General features: G+C 39.1%; 1 protein-coding gene across 1 annotated transcript; it reads right to left on the bottom strand.

Moving 5' to 3' along the window:
- Positions 1-16,739: 16,739 nt before the first annotated feature.
- On the bottom strand, positions 16,740-19,700 carry LOC139866792 (uncharacterized). The gene is made up of 5 exons (XM_071855081.1): positions 19,606-19,700; positions 18,496-18,718; positions 18,191-18,393; positions 17,556-18,087; positions 16,740-17,345 (listed from the first exon to the last, which is right to left on the bottom strand). Exons 2-5 carry the CDS (start codon positions 18,659-18,661, stop codon positions 17,122-17,124), a joined length of 1,125 nt encoding a protein of 374 aa, XP_071711182.1. The 5' UTR covers positions 18,662-18,718; positions 19,606-19,700; the 3' UTR covers positions 16,740-17,121.
- Between the last annotated feature and the right edge of the window lie 733 nt (positions 19,701-20,433).

Below are 20,433 nucleotides of genomic sequence, written 5' to 3'. Positions count from 1 at the left end.
CAATGGCTGCGGCTACACGTTCTTGGATCATCTCTTCAATTTGAGCAGCAGTAGGTGTGGATCGACCGTTAGCCATGGTGTTCTAAACAAAAATTTTGACTCAAGTCAAAATCCAGCATTCAAATAGTAATAATACAGTATATAGTAACCAACATGGAATCAAAACATCACATGTTATTAATTAACGCATCTAGGTACAAATACCACAGAATCATCGTACAGTAATGTAAATAGAACATCGTGCAAGAATTAAATAACGCAAAGTTCCATTAATAATAATAAGTTTTATACATCTGAATAAGTCCGTACAATACATAAGTGAAACATAAAACTACAACTAGATTACATAATGAAATCTAAATACAAAAGCCCTACGGTGAAGGTGGGTGTAAGATGTCCATAACAAGAGACATCTGCTCCTCAAGCTCAGCTACTCGAGCTCGGAGGGTCTCCACCTCCCTTGTCAATTCCTCGACAGTGGGAGATGGTGGGGCAGGCGGTGCCGGCGGTGCAGGTGGTGCCGGTGGTGCGGGTGGTGCCGGTGGTGCGGGTGGTGCAGACATTACATAACGGGGTGCAGATGTTCCGGCTCCAGAAATAGTCAGTACGTAACGGGGTGCCTTACGCACTTGTGGGTCGGCAGGTTACGGCACAAGCCGCTTACGAGCAGTAACCCTACGACGCCGACCAAATGCGTCAGTGAAGGCTCGTCCTCCGTTGATCCCCGGAATGATGGTACCGTCGAAGCGATACCGCTTCTTTGGCGGGGTGGAGGGTGGCTGAATAGGTATATCAGCAGGGTCCTCATCATCACTGGACTCGTCTGAGGAGGTGTCGTCGGATGAAGCATCAGTGGATGACGGGTCGTCCGAATCATGTGGTGGCTGTACGGGTGGCTGAACTGGCCGTCCGCGGGCGGCCACCATCTGTCTGTATCTACCTGGCGGAATCGGAACTAAACGTCCATTAGGAATGCGTCGGCACGGCATGCACATATGGTTACGGAATGGCCCTTCCCCGAACTCCGCGAGAATCACAACACCACCTATGCGGGGCTGTGGCTCCGAGGGTCCGAGAGCAGACGGAGCTGGAATCTACGTAGGGTCCACGTGTCCGTCAATAGTAGCCACTAGTGCCGGCGCACTACTACTAGCTCCGGAAGACGAAGCGCCGGGGTCACTGGTGCGTATCGGGATCGGTGTCTCGGCAGCAGCAGCAGGTGGGGTGGCTGACGAGTCTAAACTGCCCAAAACGATAGCAGGTGGAACATCCGACATCTGAACAAGGAAAAATAAATTTTCCATGTCAGTAAGTCATAAAGCAAGCACGTATTAGGCCAACAGTTTAAATCATGTATAACAATAAGTAGCATGCCAATAATAACGAATCGTACAGAATTAGCATGCAATCGAAAGCAAGTGATATTACACAGTAGTGAAATCATGTAGTAGCATACGGCATATAGCAGTAAAAGTAAGCAGCAGCATGCAGTAAGTTAAGCAGAAACACGTAAACTAGCAAGTTGTAGATTAGTCCTATTAGTGAATCCTACTCGGGTCGGTCTTAGACTCACTAATGCAACCTAATTCCCTACAACCAATGCTCTGATACCAAATGTGATGCCCCGTACAAAACCATCATGTACGAATCATCAACAACAGGATCATTACAAGGTTAAGTACTATATGCTGTAATAAAAGAAGTTGCATTCACGATAAAAAGATGACGTCATAACCGACGTCAATTGTTTTACACCAACAGTATGCTTCTACGAATAGCAAGAATGAATAAATTTATGTGACCCTTAGGTAGTTACAAAACATAGTTTCAAATGTATTAAAGTTTGAATGCAAGATAAACAGTTCATGCGGTGATAACACTAGAGCAGCGGGTGTCTACGGCAAGACTAACACGACAGCGGAAGCAAATAACCTTAAGCACCTGAGAAAAACATGCTTAAAAACGTCAACACAAAGGTTGGTGAGCTATAGTTTAAGTATAACAGTATGTAAGGTAAGCCACGATATTTCAGTGCTACATAGAGCGTTTCAAAACAGTATGATAAAGTATATGTTAACCGTGGGCACTTGGTAACTAACTTAACGTTTATACCCCCTGAAAGTACACTTGGTAAGTGCGTATGTCTACGAAGTATTAAACACTCGTTAAATGCTAGCGCGACTAGCCCGAGTGGGGATGTCAAACCCTATGGATCCATATCTAAGATTCGCGTTCACGGTTCAAAAACCAATGATTAAACGTTACCGAGCTAAAGGGAATGTTTATGCCGTTGTATAACCCACACATATATAAGTTTAAGTACTCGTGCCTAGTATGTAAAACATAAAATCCACATGTATTCTCAGTTCCCAAAATAAGTTAAAGTAAAAAGGGAATGCTATAACTCACAATGATAAAGTAGCGGTAAAGTATGACTCGGAAAGTAAGCAAGTAATGAAGGTTGTCCAAATGGGTCCTCAACCTAAGTCAAATATTACTAAGTCAGTAATCGTCCGAATAGGTTTAAAAGTATGTAAATAAGGTCTTAAAGGTCATCATCATTCATCATCAAACAAAAGGCGTAAAGTAAATTTCGTTCATGAAAGTAGTTTAAAACAAAAGCTGACTTCGATCAGTCACCACGGCCTCTACCCTTACTGACTTAAGGTGAGACCAGTGGACATGGCTCCGTATATGAGTCCTTTAAGTGTGGTAAAATTTACAGAAGCAAACTAGTCTTTGTTTGACCGTGGCGACGGTCTAAGTGCGAGTAGGTCAGAAATTTCTGCACAACGTTAAAAGGACATAGTGACGATCGGAGGGCCATAAATCCTAAACCGTAACTCGGATTAAGATGAGTCATATATGAAAAATTATCTACTCGAAAATATCTATCTGAAAATCAAGGTTACAGTAGCCCAGGTATACTGGTCTGTTACAGAACCCAGAAAACATAGGCAGAAGACAGTAAACAGAAAAATAGTGGGTTCCGATGGTCTTGGTGTTTGATGTTCATCATGGTTCTCATCCTTGATGCATATAGCTTTAAGTGTACAACTCATTGATGTGTTTACCTCATCTTGACCAAGTTTTGACCATCATAACTCTTGTATAATTCTAAGACATGAAGCACAACTCACTTAAGAGTTGTATGTAGTTTGATGAACCAAAGTTACATCAATGTCTTAGGCTTGTCACATACATGAACTATAAAGTAATATTAAGCAAGTTTTGACTATTATGACACAAGTGTAGGTCTAAGATATGTAGCACAACTCACTTAAGAGTTGTATGAAGTTTGATGAACCAAAGTTACATCAAAGTCTTAGATCTAACACATACATGAACTTTAAAACTAATAATAAGTTACAAACTTGAAAGTAAACTTATGAAATCAAGATCTTGAGTTGTAGAACATAGTTCTTTAGTTTGATCTTGAAGATCCAAGACTCAAAAGTCTAGATCTAACATAAGTGTACAAAGTTATAATTAAAGAAAGCTTAATTGTGTGTTCTTGAACTTTCAAAGTTAACTTTTAGTTCAAGATTAATGAGATCAAGACTAACTTGTAGTACTTGACCAACAACAACCAATAATCACAAAATTAAAGTGCAAGTAAATGAAGTAGTAAACTAAATGAACAAGAAACAAATTCATGGGTTGTTCATACTTTAAAGATTCAAACCAAAGTTTGATCTTTAGAAAGTAAACTTTAAAGTTTACTAACATGACTTACAAGTATGATTTGCAACACATGAACTCTAAATCTTTTGAAACAATAAATGTAGAACATAAACTAGTAAGTTTAGTTCTTGTATGTTCTTGAAATTACAAGATAAAATGAAGAATCAAACTAGAAAGTTTGGTTCTTAGTAACTAGTAAAGAATAACAACAACAAAGTAAGTACTCAACAACAACATGAAACAAGTAACAAACAACAAATGATGATGATTAAGGGTGTGTGTAATTCGGTTTTTGTAAGAAAAGAAGAAGAGAAAAGAAGTTCCATTTACTTACAAGAAAGAAAGAAACCTTGAGAGAAAAGAGAGTAAAAATGAAAGCAAGTAAAAGTGTGTTTGTGAGAAATGAGGATTCAAGTAACAAGTAATACAAAAAAAAAAAGAATTTGAACTCCCTTTGTGCCCATCTAGGCCACGGTTACAGCAGAAAAAAAGAGGGAGGGAGAAGTTCAAAGGGTCTTTGCATGTTAAAGTTTAAAAGTGTGGGTAATAGAGGTGGTTACATGGGGATCATGTGCAAACTAGATTCCTAATGCCTTAACTAACTAGTTTCATGATCTAAATAATACTTACAAGTGTTAGTAGGCTAACTAAGTCCATTAATATGGGTAGGGTGGGATTCTAAGCCCATGTACAATTAAAAGGCCCAAGTTTGTAAGTATTTTAACAAGTAATCCAATAAAAGCCCATGTAATTAGCTAATAACCTTAGTTAAATAAAATGATTAATAAAACTTAATCATGAATGTAAATAATACTTGAAAATATTATTCGTGCAAGTTTCGTGTGTCACAAAGACGTTTCGGGCAATTAAAGTCAAGTACGGGCAATCATGGCAACATGTAAATGTAATAACATACATTCGTTTAATCACACGTATTAATAATAATAATTATTATTTAATAAACCTTGGAAAATCCAGGGTCGTTACACTAGTGTTACCCGGAATGATCACACTAATCTTGAGAACATTGGAAAACAACGTCGCATAATCATCTCTACGACTCTACTAGTTGACTAACTCCCACTAGCTCGATAACTTTTGTCGGTTACCAAACTCACACCGAGTTCTCGAAACCCTCAACGATTCTAGAAAGCTAAAGTTCCGGGACTTACACGATTATCCGCTCCCATTCGTCACCTAAAGACTCCTAATTGATCACCCTCGAAGAAAACCGCTCCTTTTGTTGAAACATCAACCAAACCCGAGCAACCGTCGAACGCGTTCTATCCGACACCTTTCGACAACCAATTACCCTTTGTGACAAGAAGCTCAAATCAGCCCGCATATACCATAAACCATGGAATATTGACCAAACACCATTGGTTATCCCGTTTCCAAACCCGCTCATGATCTTCCATAACAAACCTACATCTCTGAAAACATAGCTCGCATCGCTCGAAGTTTCCGAGACAAAACCATCTCGCTCTCGCGTCATCAAACCCGAAAAACTTCATCCAAAAAACTTTCCAGATTCGAAAAATCATATCTCGAGATCCAACGGTCAGATCAGCCTCAAATATTTACCACGTGTAGATTAGTAAGTCTACTATCTACAAATAAAAAATCAAGTCGATCCAACGGTTAATGAATCCTCTAGGAATTTCCTACTACAACAGCTCCTGGAACTCCGAATTTGAAAGTTCAATCATTCTTTCGCACGGGATCGCGAAGAACGAGAACTCATATCCGACACCCGGATCTCCCGAACAATCTCTACGCAACGAACCCATCAACCCGACCTCTGAATCCATAACCCTTCGCAAAAAATAAATCACCATCATGATGCAATCAGCATCCCGGTTACAAAATAACTTTCAAGAATCGTCACCCAAATCTTGTGTGATCAACTCTCTCCGATACATAGACATATTGTAACACCCCGGTTTTCGTAAGTACAAAGTTGGTGCGTTTCGCGTACTAAATCGGAATGTTGAATTTAAATAAAGGAAAAATGCCGTGGGACACAGGGCCGCGCCGCGCCTTTTGGGTGGATCATATGGTTGTTTCAAATGTACGGAGGCTGTTACTAGATTTACCTTGGAGCCGCACCATGGGCCCTAGGGCCGCGCCGCGCCTTGTCTGGGCCAGACTCGATTTTCAGCTCGTTTTTAGGGGTATTTTAAGGGTGTTTTGGTAATTTCGCATTATGAACGGGTTATAAGCCTCAAATCGGTTCCAAGCTTATCCTTATCCTCATTTTTTGCACACTTCACCTTCTTCATCAAACCCTAGAGTGAGAAACCCATTTTAGCGAGAGAAAGCTACATTTGGAGAAGAAGAAGGTTGATTCGGGTTAAAGTGCAAGAGTTAAGGTTGTTCTACTCGTCAACGACATCATTTTGGTGGTATTAGTAAGTCTTAACTCCGAATTTCATCTTTATGATTTGATATCCAAGTTAGGGTTTTGAGCTTGTTAGTTGTGAAACCATTTAGATGATGAAGTGGGTTTATGGTGACTAGTTGTTGTTGATACTTGGCGGGTTTTGGGTTGGTTGACGTTTTGGCCATGATTAGGCTTTGATTTTGGGTATAATCACTAGTGTTAGTGATTATGGAAGAGTTGGAACCCATTTGGGTGTATTTGGGTTGACTAATTTTGAAATGGGTCAAAATTAGGGTTTAGGTGTCAAATTGGGCAAGATATGTGTTTAACACTTATGATTTGGTTTAATTGGTGTGTTAGGACCATTCTCACTTGTGTTAGTGATTATTGGTTAGTTTGGGCGCGGTTTGTGCTTGGAAGTGCTTTCGGGTCGAAATTGCACTAAGTGTCAATTTGGGTTGATTTGTAAATCCACCCTAATTGTGTTGTTGTTATGTGATAAATGGAATAGGTACTTTCCATTGGCGACTGCAAATTTTGGTTTGTGCATCTATCAAAACGACAAGGTGAGTGTTAGTATACTATGTGCATATGTATGTATAGGATGGGTGCGGGTTGGGTGAAGTGAACCTCGGCGATAGAGCTCACTTCACATATAGGTGGATTTGATGGGCTTGTGTATAGGTCCAATTGGCGCAGTTGTGCATTTTGGTTGACCACATTTGGTGAGGTGCACACTTCGTGTGTACGTTATCACATGGTCTTGTGATATGGATAATCCCGATGGCGTGGGATTGGTATTTGAGATGCGGTTGAGTAACCCCGATGATGTGGATTTATATAATCCCGGGACCGTGGGTTTTGATTTGGGAGGTGAATCACATGTGGTGCGGTTTCACGATGAAGCGTGTAGATTCGGTCATCAAATTGAGGTAGTAGTCACGTATGGTGCAGATTCACTAAGGCTCGTGTAGTTTCGACCAACCTCGATGTTGTGATGGTAATGAAGATAGTAGTCTCGTGTGGTGCAGACTTACTAAGGCTCGTGTAGTTTCGGCCAATCTTCATTTTGGTTTGGTATTTGGCTTTCGGTATTGGGTTAAGGGGTTAACCTTGGGCGGTTTACGCTTTGTTATATATATATATATATATATATATATATATATATATATATATATATATATATATATATATATATATAGATATATATATTATGGATGTATTGTTGTGTTGTAGCTAACCCTCCGGGTGTAGCTTGATGGCGTTGTACATATCGTTGTTGGTGTACTTACATTGTGGATATATTATCTTGTTGTATAGCGATCGTACGGTATGCTTAGATTAGCTTGCCTTTATGCTTGGATGCTCCGGTATGTGCTATTTGATTATTATTGTGTGGCGTGTCCATTTTATGCATATATATGTATGTAGTATATTCTCACTCACTAAGCGTTAGCTTACCCTCTCGTTGACTTTATTTTTATAGGTTCGCACGATGGCGGCAAGGGTAAGTACCGGGACTAGTGAGCTAGCTTGTGATGCTTAGAAGACTTGGCTTTTGGATTTCATAGGATTGGGTAGATCGTTCCCAATAACCATGCTCGGTCTTTTTGTTGGAAAACTTATTAGTGTCTTTTGGTTATGTCAATTGGGTCTTGGGTTGAACACCCGTTTGGATATTTAAACTTATGTAATAAATGTTTTAGAGTCGATTAAACTTACAATTGTAATGAAGATGTTTTTGGATACATAATTGGGACCTAAATGTTGTAAATATTATTACGTTAAAAAGAAGAAAAAAATATGGGACGGTTTAACGACGGGTTGGGTCATTTCAAGTGGTATCAGAGCATGGTCTAAGGGATTTAGGCGACTTGAGATATGTGCCTTGACTTAGACTTTTGTGTGTGCTTATTTGTTGCGGGACTTGTAGTTGAACGGGTCGGACGGGGACTTGGTTAGTGCCTTAGCGTGTAGGTGAACTAACTAGGATTGTGGCTTGTGTTGTGATGTAATTCTTGCGTGTGTTTATATCGCGTAGAATTTTTGTTTGTGTTGGTTTATATCATTGAGCGAGATAGTCGTTGTACTAATGAGTTGAGACGGCGTGTGCACGTAATAATGACTAGCTACCATAGTTACGAGTACAAATCGTGTATAACAAGTGATGTAAGACGACTGTTGAGCAAGAAGGGGCGATGTTGCGTGTGTGGTTTTATGCGTTTGTTGTTTAATCGTTTGCATTCTTTAGATGAATACGAGAAGCAGGACTTCGAGGACGAATCAAAGCGACGACGATGAGTTTAACGCTAGAGTTGCGGCCGCCGTTGCGGAGCAATTGGGAGCGTTACGAGAAGAAATGGATAGGAACTATTCCGAATTTCGAAGTAGTAGTGAAACGAAGCATTGTCATAAGAGCTTCATGAGGACTAACCCTCCAATGTATGACAGGAAACCGGATCCTTTGATAAGCACAACATGGATCTCGAATGTCGAAGGGTGTTTTCGCACTATTGAATGCCCTCCCGAGAAGATGACAAGACTCGCTACTAGCTTGTTGCGGGGTAGGGCGAAGGATTGGTTGGATGGTAAAATTGATATTGTTGGTGGTGAAGCGTTTATGGGGTTATCGTGGGACGATTTCAAGAAGGAATTATTCGAGGAGTTCCGAACGCAAGCCGATTTGGCGGAATTGCGTGATGAGTTGCGAAATTTGCAACAAGGTTCTATGGATTTGAATACTCTCAAGACGACCTTTATGGTGAAGGCTCGTTTTTGCCCGGAGTATAACGGAAGAGATAATATGTTGATGGGAGATTTCTATCGAACTTTGAATGATGACTTGCGGAGCAAGATTAGCCTTGGTCAAGTGAACTCGTTTGTGGAGTTATTCGCCGTGGCTAGGGGTTTTGAATCGCATTCGAAATTGATAGTTGGTGAACCTTCAAGTAAGAGAAGTGTTGTTTTGTATGGTGCTCCAAGTAAGAGAACTAAGGGTGCAAGTGTGAGCACGGGTGGTACACGGACGGGTATATCGGATTCTAGTGCGTCTAGGTGTTACAATTGTGGTGTGAGGGGTCACAAGTTTTGGGAATGTTCGGTGCCAAAGGGTGATGGCACGGTGTGCTTCAATTGCCAAAGAGAATGACATCGCAAGTCGGAGTGTCCCGAGTTAGCGGGGACGGGTGTGACCAGAAGACGTTAAGGTACGTTTCGTTTTAATAAATATGTCCTTTGATTATTTATTATGTGCAGATGAGTTCGGGTTGTAAATGCATTGTGTTGTGCGTGTTATTGTTATGGGTGACATTCCCAATGGAATTACCCTACGGTGGAGTTTGGATTGACGGATGAAGGGCGTAAGACTTGGTGCAACCAAGCATTCCTTAGTGTTTGGGAAATGTTTCTACCAATCCATGAGAATGGGCTTTGGTGTTCGGTTGTTAAGCGCGTGTTCGCTTTTGTGTTGAGGATGGTGAACCATGAGGTTCATCGGGTGGATGGAACCCTAGAGATCGAGTGCTTGATCTCGATGTATGTTGGTAATGGAGTCTACGTGACGCGATGTTAGGTGCCTCTTTCATACCTACTAGCGTGGTATTCGACTCCGACGGTGTTGCTATTACATTGTACTTAGGGTACCGGTGAGAAACCCTTAGGTGCTTGAGCGACGGTGGTAAAGTTGCAAGTGATAGCAACCCGGTGATTGCTAGAGCGATACTTGTACGGTTAGGTAAGTACTTCGGTTGAAGTAGTGAATGATAATCCGAAATCCTTCGTATGCTCAAGGTTGGAGCAAGGTATCGTGATGTGTATATCGTGGGATACTTTTATCTCAACGATGTGGTTACGGAACGGAGTTCTAAGTGAGGGAGTTTGTACTCTCACACGGAGATGTTCCAGTGTGCTGATATTGGGCGATGCTCGTATAGATTCGAAGCTAGCGTTGAGACCTACGTTGGCCGATTGTGGTAAAGGTACGGTTTGGAATAAATTGTACTATGGTTTTGGATTTAAATTATCACCGAGGTGGTAACGTGGTGAATCTCATTGAGAGATAATGGACGTGTTTGACGAGCAAGGTGAGATCCCTCGATTAAGGGATGTGCGTGTTGGATTCTCTTCTAGAGAATTATTGTTTTGTGCCTATGTGCGATATAGGTGGTTCTTTCTCGATTGTGTTGTCGTTGTGTACGCGTACGTATGATGCGTGTGCAAAGATTCCAAGTGAGTGGAATGTTTCTAAGTATGAGTATATATTTGTTGTTTGGGGTGGATGGTTAGTGTATTCCGTTAGGATTCACTATAGTGTAGTAGGACGCGATGTTACACTACTCATTGTGATCGAGGCCAAAAGAGCGTGTGTTGATGGTTAGTGTATTCCATTAGGATTCACTATGGTGTAGCAGTGCGCGATGTTACACTACTCGTCATTGAGGCCAAAAGAGCGTGTGTGACGGGTGGGTTTAAAGTTTGGGCGTTCGATACCACCCAAGGGACTAGTGATGCATACTAGTGGCGTCTGCGTGGCTAACGGTTCATTCGCGAGAATCGTTCCCTTTGGATTTTGGTTATGTGTTGGGAGTAGTGTTATATCGGCATGGTATAACATTATCGGGAAATGCGAGTACCGGTGGGAAATGAGAGTACCATTCCTGTGTTGTGATTTCGGGAAGTGAGTCTTGTGTAGTTCGGATTCACAATGACACGTGTAGATGCGGTCATTCTATTGGGATAGTGACTCTTGTGTGGTTCGGATTCACTAGGGCGCGTGTAGTTCAGCCAATCCCGATTGTTGTTGCGGTTGAGGTAGTGAGTCGCGTGTGGTGCGGATTCACTAAGGCGTGTGTAGTTCGGCCAGCCTTCATGATGTTAGATTTGAGAACTATTGGTTGTTTTATACGCCGATGGTAAGGTCGTGAGGACCATGTTGTATGATTAGAGATGCAATAGCCGTGTTTTGCTCACATAATTGCGGTAGTTGCGTATTAGCCGTGCTGCGCATTACAAGAGATGTTAAGCGGTAAGTGTTATCCGTAAGGATTCGCTTTTACTTGGTCTTCATCGGTTAGGTTATTTACCTTATCTTGGTTTGTGGTTGTTCTTAGGATTGTACTTGGTATGGGTACACTAAGGAGTTGATATCTCGGTACGAGATTGGTTGAGTTTTCCCGATGTGTGGGATTGAGCAAGTTTTAGTGCTCGAATTTGTGGATTCGATAAATCGCGGGTGACAATTTGGTTGTTAAAGGTGACTCATTGAGAAGAGTTGCCTAAAGGAGTGGAAGAATACATGGTGATTCCTCGTATTCTAAGTGATTGTTGTAGACTTCGGATGTTGAGTGCATTGCATGTTTCGAATGCGTGCAAGTATGTATTTGGTTAAGGGAATAATCTTCGGGTTGATGAGAAATGTGGTGGAAGTCGGATTGGAACGTATGTTTGAGGACCATAGAGTGTGGGTCCGGTTGGTTAAGTGACGAGGATCACGGGGACGTGAACGAGTTTAAGTGGGGGAGAGTTGTAACACCCCGGTTTTCGTAAGTACGAAGTTGTTGCGTTTCGCGTACTAAATCAGAATGTGGAATTTAAATAAAGGAAAAATGCTGTCGGACACGAGGCCGCGCTGCGCCCAGCCGTTCCGCGCCACGCCTTTTGGGTGGATCGAATGGTTGTTTCAAATGTACGGAGGCTGTTAGCAGATTTGCCTTGGAGCCGCGCCGCGGGCCCTAGTGTCGCGCCGCGTCTTGTCTGGGCCAGACTCGATTTTCAGCTCGTTTTTAGGGGTATTTTAAGGGTATTTTGGTAATTTCGCATTATGAACGGGTTATAAGCCTCAAATCTGTTCCAAACTTATCCTTATCCTCATTTTTCGCACACTTCACCTCCTTCATCAAACCCTAGAGTGAGAAACCCATTTTAGTGAGAGAAAGCTCCATTTGGAGAAGAAGAAGGTTGATTCGGGTTAAAGTGCAAGAGTTAAGGTTGTTCTACTCGTCAACGGCATCATTTTGGTGGTATTGGTAAGTCTCAACTCCGAATTTTATCTTTATGATTTGATATCCAAGTTAGGGTTTTAAGCTTGTTAGTTGTGAAACCCATTTAGATGATGAAGTGGGTTTATGGTGACTAGTTGTTGTTGATACTTGGCGGGTTTTGGGTTGGTTGACGTTTTGGCCATGATTAGGCTTTGATTTTGGGTATAATCACTAGTGTTAGTGGTTATGGAAGAGTTGGAACCCATTTAGGTGTATTTGGGTTGACTAATTTTGAAATGGGTCAAAATTAGGGTTTACATGTCAAATTGGGCAAGATAGGTGTTTAACACTTATATATATATATATATATATATATATATATAATTTCATGTTTTTTTTTATTCTTTATGGCCGGAGGTCCCCTTGAAAGCAATCTCTTTACCCGTCGAATAGAGAGAGGGAGGACTTTCTCCGCTCTTGTGAGTGTTTAACTCGGGGTGGAGAAATGATTTCTCTTTATTCTAGGATAGAGGAAGGATTGTCTACATCTCACCTCCCCCATACCCCACTCATACGGGATTGGGTATTGTTGTTGTTGTTGTTGTTGTTGTTGTTGATTTGGTTTAATTGGTATGTTAGGACCATTCTCACTTGTGTTAGTAATTATTGGTTAGTTTGGGCGCGGTTTGTGCTTGGAAGTGCTTTCGGGTCGAAATTGCACCAAGTGTCAATTTGGGTTGATTTGTAAATCTACCCTAATTGTGTTGTTGTTATGTGATAAATGGAATAGGTACTTTCCATTGGTGATTGCGGATTTTGGTTTGTGCATCCATCAAGATGACGAGGTGAGTGTTAATATACTATGTGCATATGTATGTATAGGATGGGTGCGGGTTGGGTGAAGTGAACCTCGGCGATAGAGCTGACTTCACATATAGGTGGATTTGATGGGCTTATGTATAGGTCCAATTGGCACGGTTGTGCGTTTTGGTTGACCACCTTTGGCGAGGTGCACACTTCGTGTGTATGTTATCACATGGTCTTGTGATATGGATAATCCCGATGGCGTGGAATTGGTATTTGAGATGCGGTTGAGTAACCCCAATGATGTGGATTTTTATAATCCCGGGACCATGGGTTTTGATTTGGGAGGTGAATCACGTGTGGTACGGATTCACGATGAAGCGTGTATATTCGGTCATTAAATTGAGGTAGTGGTCACGTGTGATGCGGATTCACCAAGGCTCGTGTTGTTTCGGCCAACCTCGATGTTGTGATGGTAATGAAGATAGTAGTCTCGTGTGGTGCGGACTTACTAAGGCTCGTGTAGTTTCTGCCAATCTTCATTTTGGTTTGGTATTTGGCTTTCGCTATTGGGTTAAGGGGTTAACCTTGGGCGGTTTACGCTTTGTTATATATATATATATATATATATATATATATATATATATATATATATATATATATATATATATATATATATATATATATATATATATATATAATGGATGTATTGTTGTGTTGTAGCTAACCCTCTGGGTGTAGCTTGATGGCGTTGTACATATCATTGTTGGTGTACTTACATTGTGGATATATTAGCTTGTTGTATAGCGATCGTACGGTATGCTTAGATTAGCTTGCCGTTATGCTTGGATGCTCCGGTATGTGCTATTTGATTATTATTGTGTGGCGTGTCCATTTTATGCATATATATGTATGTAGTATATTCTCACTCACTAAGCGTTAGCATACCCTCTCGTTGACTTTATTTTTATAGGTTCGCACGATGGCGGAAAGGGTAAGTACCGGGACTAGTGAGCTAGCTTGTGATGCGTAGAAGACTTGGCTTTTGGATTTCATAGGATTGGGTAGATCGTTCCCAATCACCATGCTCGGTCTTTTTGTTGAAAAACTTATTAGTGTCTTTTGGTTATGTCAATTGGGTCTTGGGTTGAACGCCCGTTTGGATATTTAAACTTATATAATAAATCTTTTAGAGTCGATTAAACTTACTATTGTAATGAAGATGTTTTTGGAAACATAATTGGGACCTAAATGTTGTAAATATTATTACGTTAAAAAGAAAAAAAAAATGGGCCGGTTTAACGACGGGTTGAGTCGGTTCACATATCCATGAGTTCATCGCGACATACTAAGTCACCTGGTCTCGATACATGTTGTAAACAAAATCCTTAGCTTGTCGTTGATCTAACCTTAATGAAAAAACGAATCATCAACCATATCGAAGAAACTTGCTTTCAAATTCGTCATCGCTCCCAAAGTCGAAACCTTGAGCTCTGATACCACTTGTTAGGTTAGGACCCAAACAAGAACATGTGATTGTGGTATCGTCAATCACAAAACCCACGAACGACAAACGAATAATCTAAAAGCATAAACGATAAATATAAAGCATAACGACACTAGGATTTTACGTGGTTATATCCCAACTACAAAACACGGAGAAGGGTTTACTCCACGGGCGCAAACGAGAAATGTTTTAATATTAATTTCGTGTACATATGTTAGGGTTACAATAGGGTGCTTATATAGGTAAATCTAAACAAGGAAACAACTTAAAGAGCAAGAATGCGTTTTTCCTCGTCAAGCTCCTGGATAAGCTTAAGCCACGTCGTGGCTAGAGGAGCCGCGTCGTGGCTTAAAACATGATCTCGAAACAGAAAAATTCCAAATGTTAAGCCACGTCGTGGCTGGAGGAGCCGCTTCGATGGCTAAAGGCATGATTTCAGAACAACCTTTTTTACAACTTTCGAACCTCATCCATGTGTTGAGCCATGACGTGCCTTAACACTAAAACGCACTTTTTTCTTGTTGTTTTGATATCCTTCACACATCCAACAAAACATATCCATGAGACTGTCGAGGCTAGGTTGAATGACAATGGTGGATCTACAATTCATCTTTGGGTTAATGAATTGGGGTTATCGGTTGACGTTCGCTCAATTATCAATGATGGTTTTTCAAGTGAGTTTTTTGTTAAGGTTAATCATAGTGTCGATGGTGGGTTTTGTTCTAATACAGAAAACATCTCAATGTCGACCAATGTGCCGAAGTTGCCGAATTTTCCTGTTTGTAATGATAAAAACGGGACTGTTTTGGTGGAAGCGGGTACGAGGGTAGTGGATGAGGTTATGTTGGTGTCGGGGTGTTTCGATGGTAATGAGGAGGTAGACGGCGGGAATAAGGGTAATGTTTTGGTTATTGGAGAAGAGAAGACAAGGGAAGACATGGGTTAGGGAGGTGGTTTTGTTAAGGAGTCGGGGGTAGTTGAGGGCAATTTGACTTGTGATAGTGTCGAGGCTAAGAGTAGTTCGTATTCGATTGAGTTGGTTCCCTTAAAGCTTGATGGATTAAGTGCGGGTCCATCAAAGAAAATAAGATGTGCGAATGTTTTGAAACCGGTTGCGGGAGACGAGATTAATTGTGAACTTTTAGATAACTTGGCTAAAGTTGCTACGGGGAATAGTGAGGGTCGGAAATTTTATATTTGTGCAAATAAACTTTTGCAAAGGTCATTGTAGGGGTTGACACGTACACTCTTCCAAGTTTGGGGTTAACGGGGTTAAGAAGCTTGAATCGAAGGGTAATTTGAAGATGAAAGGTAACGCTAAGGATAAGAGTTTAAAGGGTGGAGGTTTACGTTTGCTTGATTCTAGCGACGAAGATGATACCAGGGGGCAAAAAGTGATCATACTTTCGTGAGTATTGGAGCGGGAACGAGAGAAAAGCTAGAGAGTGTTGGTTTCTTTGACGAATATAGGAATGGAGGTTTCAATTCGGACGGGGTTGGAATCGAGTCTACGTTCACGTTCAAGGCGAATGAGGTAGATGACACCAACACTTCTAACGTTGGCTCTTGATTAGGATATGGCTTGTTCTTTGTTTGATTTATTTCTAGTTTCTTTTTTGTTTGTGTTTTTCTTTGTATTGGTTAGGCCAAGACAAGGCTCGGATTTAGTTAACATTGTATCGATTATGTTTGTTTACTGTCATCGAGCCTTATGTTGTGGCGTTCCTTTTGTATCTCTGTTTTCTTGTCTTCTTTTTGGAGATTAAGATGTTTATAAAGTTTTTATTTTTTTACAATAATAATAATAATAATAATAACAATAATAATAATAATAATAATAATCAATTGATTGTATTTTCTATGATTAGATATTGTTTAATCATCCCAAAATGATTTGTGTTGACTGAGTAGTCACTCTGAAATTAATCGGTTACATAGCTAAACTCCGTTCCCGATTTCTATCTCGAAGGAAATAAAAAAAAAATTGAATGAAAGGGAAAAATTAGAATCCTTTCGTTTAGAAGAAAAGACTGAAAGTAAAATTTTGTTAATAAAGCATACTTATAAACTGTTAACCTGTTAAATTTTAGAAGAACAAGTATTTGAAAAGAAACACATTAAGCAGGTATGTAAACTATTGTAATCGTGTTAACTTGAGCCGCACACTCCAAGAACAACACCAGCCTTCAACAACTGAGTTTATAAATTTGTTTGACCAGCTTATATCAATAACAATGATATTGAACCTCACTAAAACGTTCAAAGAATCAAATGCCACTTTTTCATCATCTTCACAATACAAGAACATGCAAAGTATGACAGTATGCGACAACAAACAATTATCGAAAAATAATAACCAAACCATCATAATGTTCGCATAAGAAACCAAAAAAGTAACCCATAATCTTCATAATGTAACAAACATAAATGTCAAGATCCAAATCACCAATTTCGTTCTATTTAACATATGATGACACCTAAATAATAAACAGCCATAGATATTGTTAAGAAGACGATTAGTCTTCCATTTTTTTGGCAGGATGGTATATTTACAAGCGTACAACGCATATGAATAATCATATGCAAATCTCAATCTCTCTACATATATATATATATACTATATATACCTAGTTCCATCTAAAAATCAGCTCATTTATTAGCTGCATTTACTTAAACGTTATCTCGACCTAGTCTTATCCCTCATACGTGCATATTATATTAATATTAATTATCATTAAAACAACATAATCAACTTACGTGTGATGTTAAAATGCCAAGAAGCATAAAAACTTCATTATTTTGGGCTTCTTGGTTCGACGAACACGATCTCTCTTTTCGGAACCTTCAGAACTAGTTGATGGTGACGATGAGTGGACCCCTTTTGAAGTGCCTTCGTTCCAACGATCTCTTGCCTCGTTCTGAGAAGTGGGGTCCGTTTTAGAGGTTTGTCCCGGAGAAGGTTTTGACTCCTCGTCTTTGGTGAGAGATCCTTTGGATTAAAATACCACAATAATCAGATACCAAGAACTGAGATATCAAATTTAAAAAAAATAAAAAAATAAAAAAAAATGCACAACCTATATACATTATAGAAAATGAATAATAAATATCCACACAAAACAGTTGAATAACTATGATTTGCAGAAGTTAAACAGGACATAATCTACAACAGAGAAAATAGAAAGATGATAGAACATACCTAAAGTGGCTGGTTGTACCACCACTTCTTTTGTTTTTTCAGGTACATAAAGATTCAACTTGATTCTTGAATCTTGATTTTCCTGGTCGGTAGGATCATTCTCTACTTCACGCATTAGGGCATCTAAATCGAAAAAATCGTCTGATGTCATACTCGTGGTCATACAGCTTGAATCAGCAGAACTTGTAGTACGCGACAGGGGAATAGCAAGATCATCCAACTCCAAGAAATCACCGTCGTAATCTCCAATTGGCAGCTCTGGAGATCGATCAGGAATGGCTAATGACGCCTCTGATCTATCAGCAATGGCTAATGGCAGCTCTGGAGATCGATCAGAAATGGCTAATGACGGCTCGGGAGATCGATCAGCTACGGCTAATGGTGGCTCTGGAGATCGATCAGTCATGGCTAATGGTGGTTCTGGATCTGGAGATATATCAGCCATGGCTAATGGAGGTTCACTTTTAGAAAGTTGTCCACTGCTGTCGTCGTCTACCAAAAATACCCTGCATAGTGCTCCATGATCCAGACCCTGCGCATTTCAGACGGATTAAAGATATAAAATTATAAATACAAAGGAACAATTCATAGATTACGCAATATGGGTTGAAGAGATAGTATATTAGTATGCATACCAATTTACTGCTACACTTATTGGTTGTTGTGTACTCTTGCATCATCCAATTGGTCTTTTGTTCATCGCCTTCATAGAATTGAAGTGTTTCTCTCAAACCATTAATCATGGTGTTTGAGTATATCACGCAAGCGTCCCCTGTTGATCTCCAAAACCCGTTTTCAGCATCCATTTTCGTCCCAGAACAGAAGTACCAGATGTTAGCTGCAAGTAATGTATCGTTTCAATAAAAAAAAACAATTATATTATATTATATATATCATTATATATCAGTAGCATATATAAATCAGTAGCATTGATACCAACCAGGGAGATTTGAGGGTCTGAATTGGTACGGATCCACATCAGAAAGTACATTTTTAGGCAGAGAACAGCCGCCACTTTTTAATTGTGTTAATAACTTGAAGACAACTTCATCTGTTGAGTATTCATCCAGTTCAATTGCAGAAGGAATGGACGCTGGAGGACACATTATAACTTGAACTTGTGTACAAATAAGTCAAAGTTTGACTTGACCGGAAATTGATTTCTACAAAGAAAAACAAAGTGTCAGTGGCATTATGAATAAATACAAGTTCATCAAAATAAAGATATTTTTTGCAACAAACATGAAAAATTATGAAATTGTTTAATAAAACCACATGACAATGGTGTTAAGCAGTTTCAAATACTGTGTGACGATTAGATTCTTAAATAGTAAAACAGTTCAATTGTTAAAAAATGATGATACACTAAACTTGAAATCGGAGATTATAATATTAACAAAAGTAAACCTAATGCAGACTATCTCAATATTCAAATCCGTGAAATCGAACATCAATTGTGCGTCAACACTTAAATTAGCAAACTTGTTATAATACAAGCTAGTGAAATTGAAATGTGAAACTACAATTTATAAGCATAATGGTTATAGTGATACATAGTTATTATAAATATTTTATTAACCTAATGATGAATTTTAAAATAACATCATAAGTCTCTCACACACACAGATAAAGCATAGGTTTATTCATCAACTTTAATTCAGTCAAATTAGTATACTTTAAAAGGAATATATCCCTATTATCAACCATACATCCAATTTTTCACATAAATAAGTCAACAAAAAACCCCCTAAAAATGGGAATTTAATAAACTAGGTCACAAAACCATTAATTACAACAACTTTAACATCATCTGATATACTATAACTAGCAATAACATTAACTAAATAATATATCGCTCAATACAGTACAAATTACACCGTCAGATACACGAAAATCGGATAAAATATTAAGAATCAGAGATGATCGGGCGTGTAATTACACACAAACTCACAGAAAACAAACACAATAGGGTTTGAGCGGATCAACCCTAGGGTTTTTTTGTGAGTTTGGGTACAGATACACGCCGTTTATCGCCGGAGATGTAGATTACCTTCGGAGTAGAAGACTTCGGCGTCTTTCGCCGTTGACTGACTCCGGCTTGATCTCTCTCGTTGTTTTGTTATGAAGTGAAGAAGCAAGAGTTAGGGGTAGGGCTTATATTATTGAAAAATTATTAATATTAATATTAGAGTATTATTATATATTATAATATTATATTATATTATATTATATTATATGTTATGATATCCTTGACTATACGAGATATGAAATCTAAGTGAATGACCAATATTATTACCCCATATCTTTTATACTGTTCCTTATTTGAAAAATGAACATGAATAGTTTTTGTATAGTGATTCTTGTAATATAAATATGCATACAATTGTAAGCATATGATGCACCTATTCTTACATTATATGCAAGTCTTATTCTTTACTCTCCATTCAAATCTTATATAATAAGAAGTCTTATTGCTAAGCATAGGCCACTAAAGGTAGTTATAAGCCTACTGAATTATAACACGTTATCAGCACGATAATCCTAACATTTATACTAAATATGGTTGGCTCTGCCACCTAAGTGATATATGGTCGATTATACCGCCTGATTGATATATGGTCGACATTGTCGCCTAAGTATTATTTATGTTTACTAACATTATATTTCTGTTATCTAACTTTTATTAACTTCACTAACATTTATATTTATGCTATCTAACATTTATTTATGACTACTTATGCAACTAATCATTATTTATTCATGCGTACTAATGTTTATTATTAAATTTATTATTTATATTTATGCATAATATGTTTATTCTCTTAATTATCGTATTTATACTAAACGTATGTATAGTAATCGTATTTATATTAATTAA

This window comes from Rutidosis leptorrhynchoides, chromosome 9 (assembly GCF_046630445.1).
Source record: "Rutidosis leptorrhynchoides isolate AG116_Rl617_1_P2 chromosome 9, CSIRO_AGI_Rlap_v1, whole genome shotgun sequence".
Classification (NCBI taxonomy): domain Eukaryota; kingdom Viridiplantae; phylum Streptophyta; class Magnoliopsida; order Asterales; family Asteraceae; genus Rutidosis; species Rutidosis leptorrhynchoides.
The sequence above is the reverse complement of the archived record's forward strand: the minus strand, read 5'-3'. Positions and strand labels throughout refer to the sequence as shown.

Bases quoted from the DNA above. Each gene is read 5' to 3' on its own strand.
- LOC139866792 (XM_071855081.1), bottom strand. From the start codon at position 18,661: ATGTGTCCTCCAGCGTCCATTCCTTCTGCAATTGAACTGGATGAATAC. The intron at 18,088-18,190 runs GTATGCATACTA...TGAAATGCGCAG, and splicing joins ATAAGTGTAGCAGTAAATTG to GGTCTGGATCATGGAGCACT. The intron at 17,346-17,555 runs GTATGTTCTATC...TTTAATCCAAAG, and splicing joins GGTACAACCAGCCACTTTAG to GATCTCTCACCAAAGACGAG.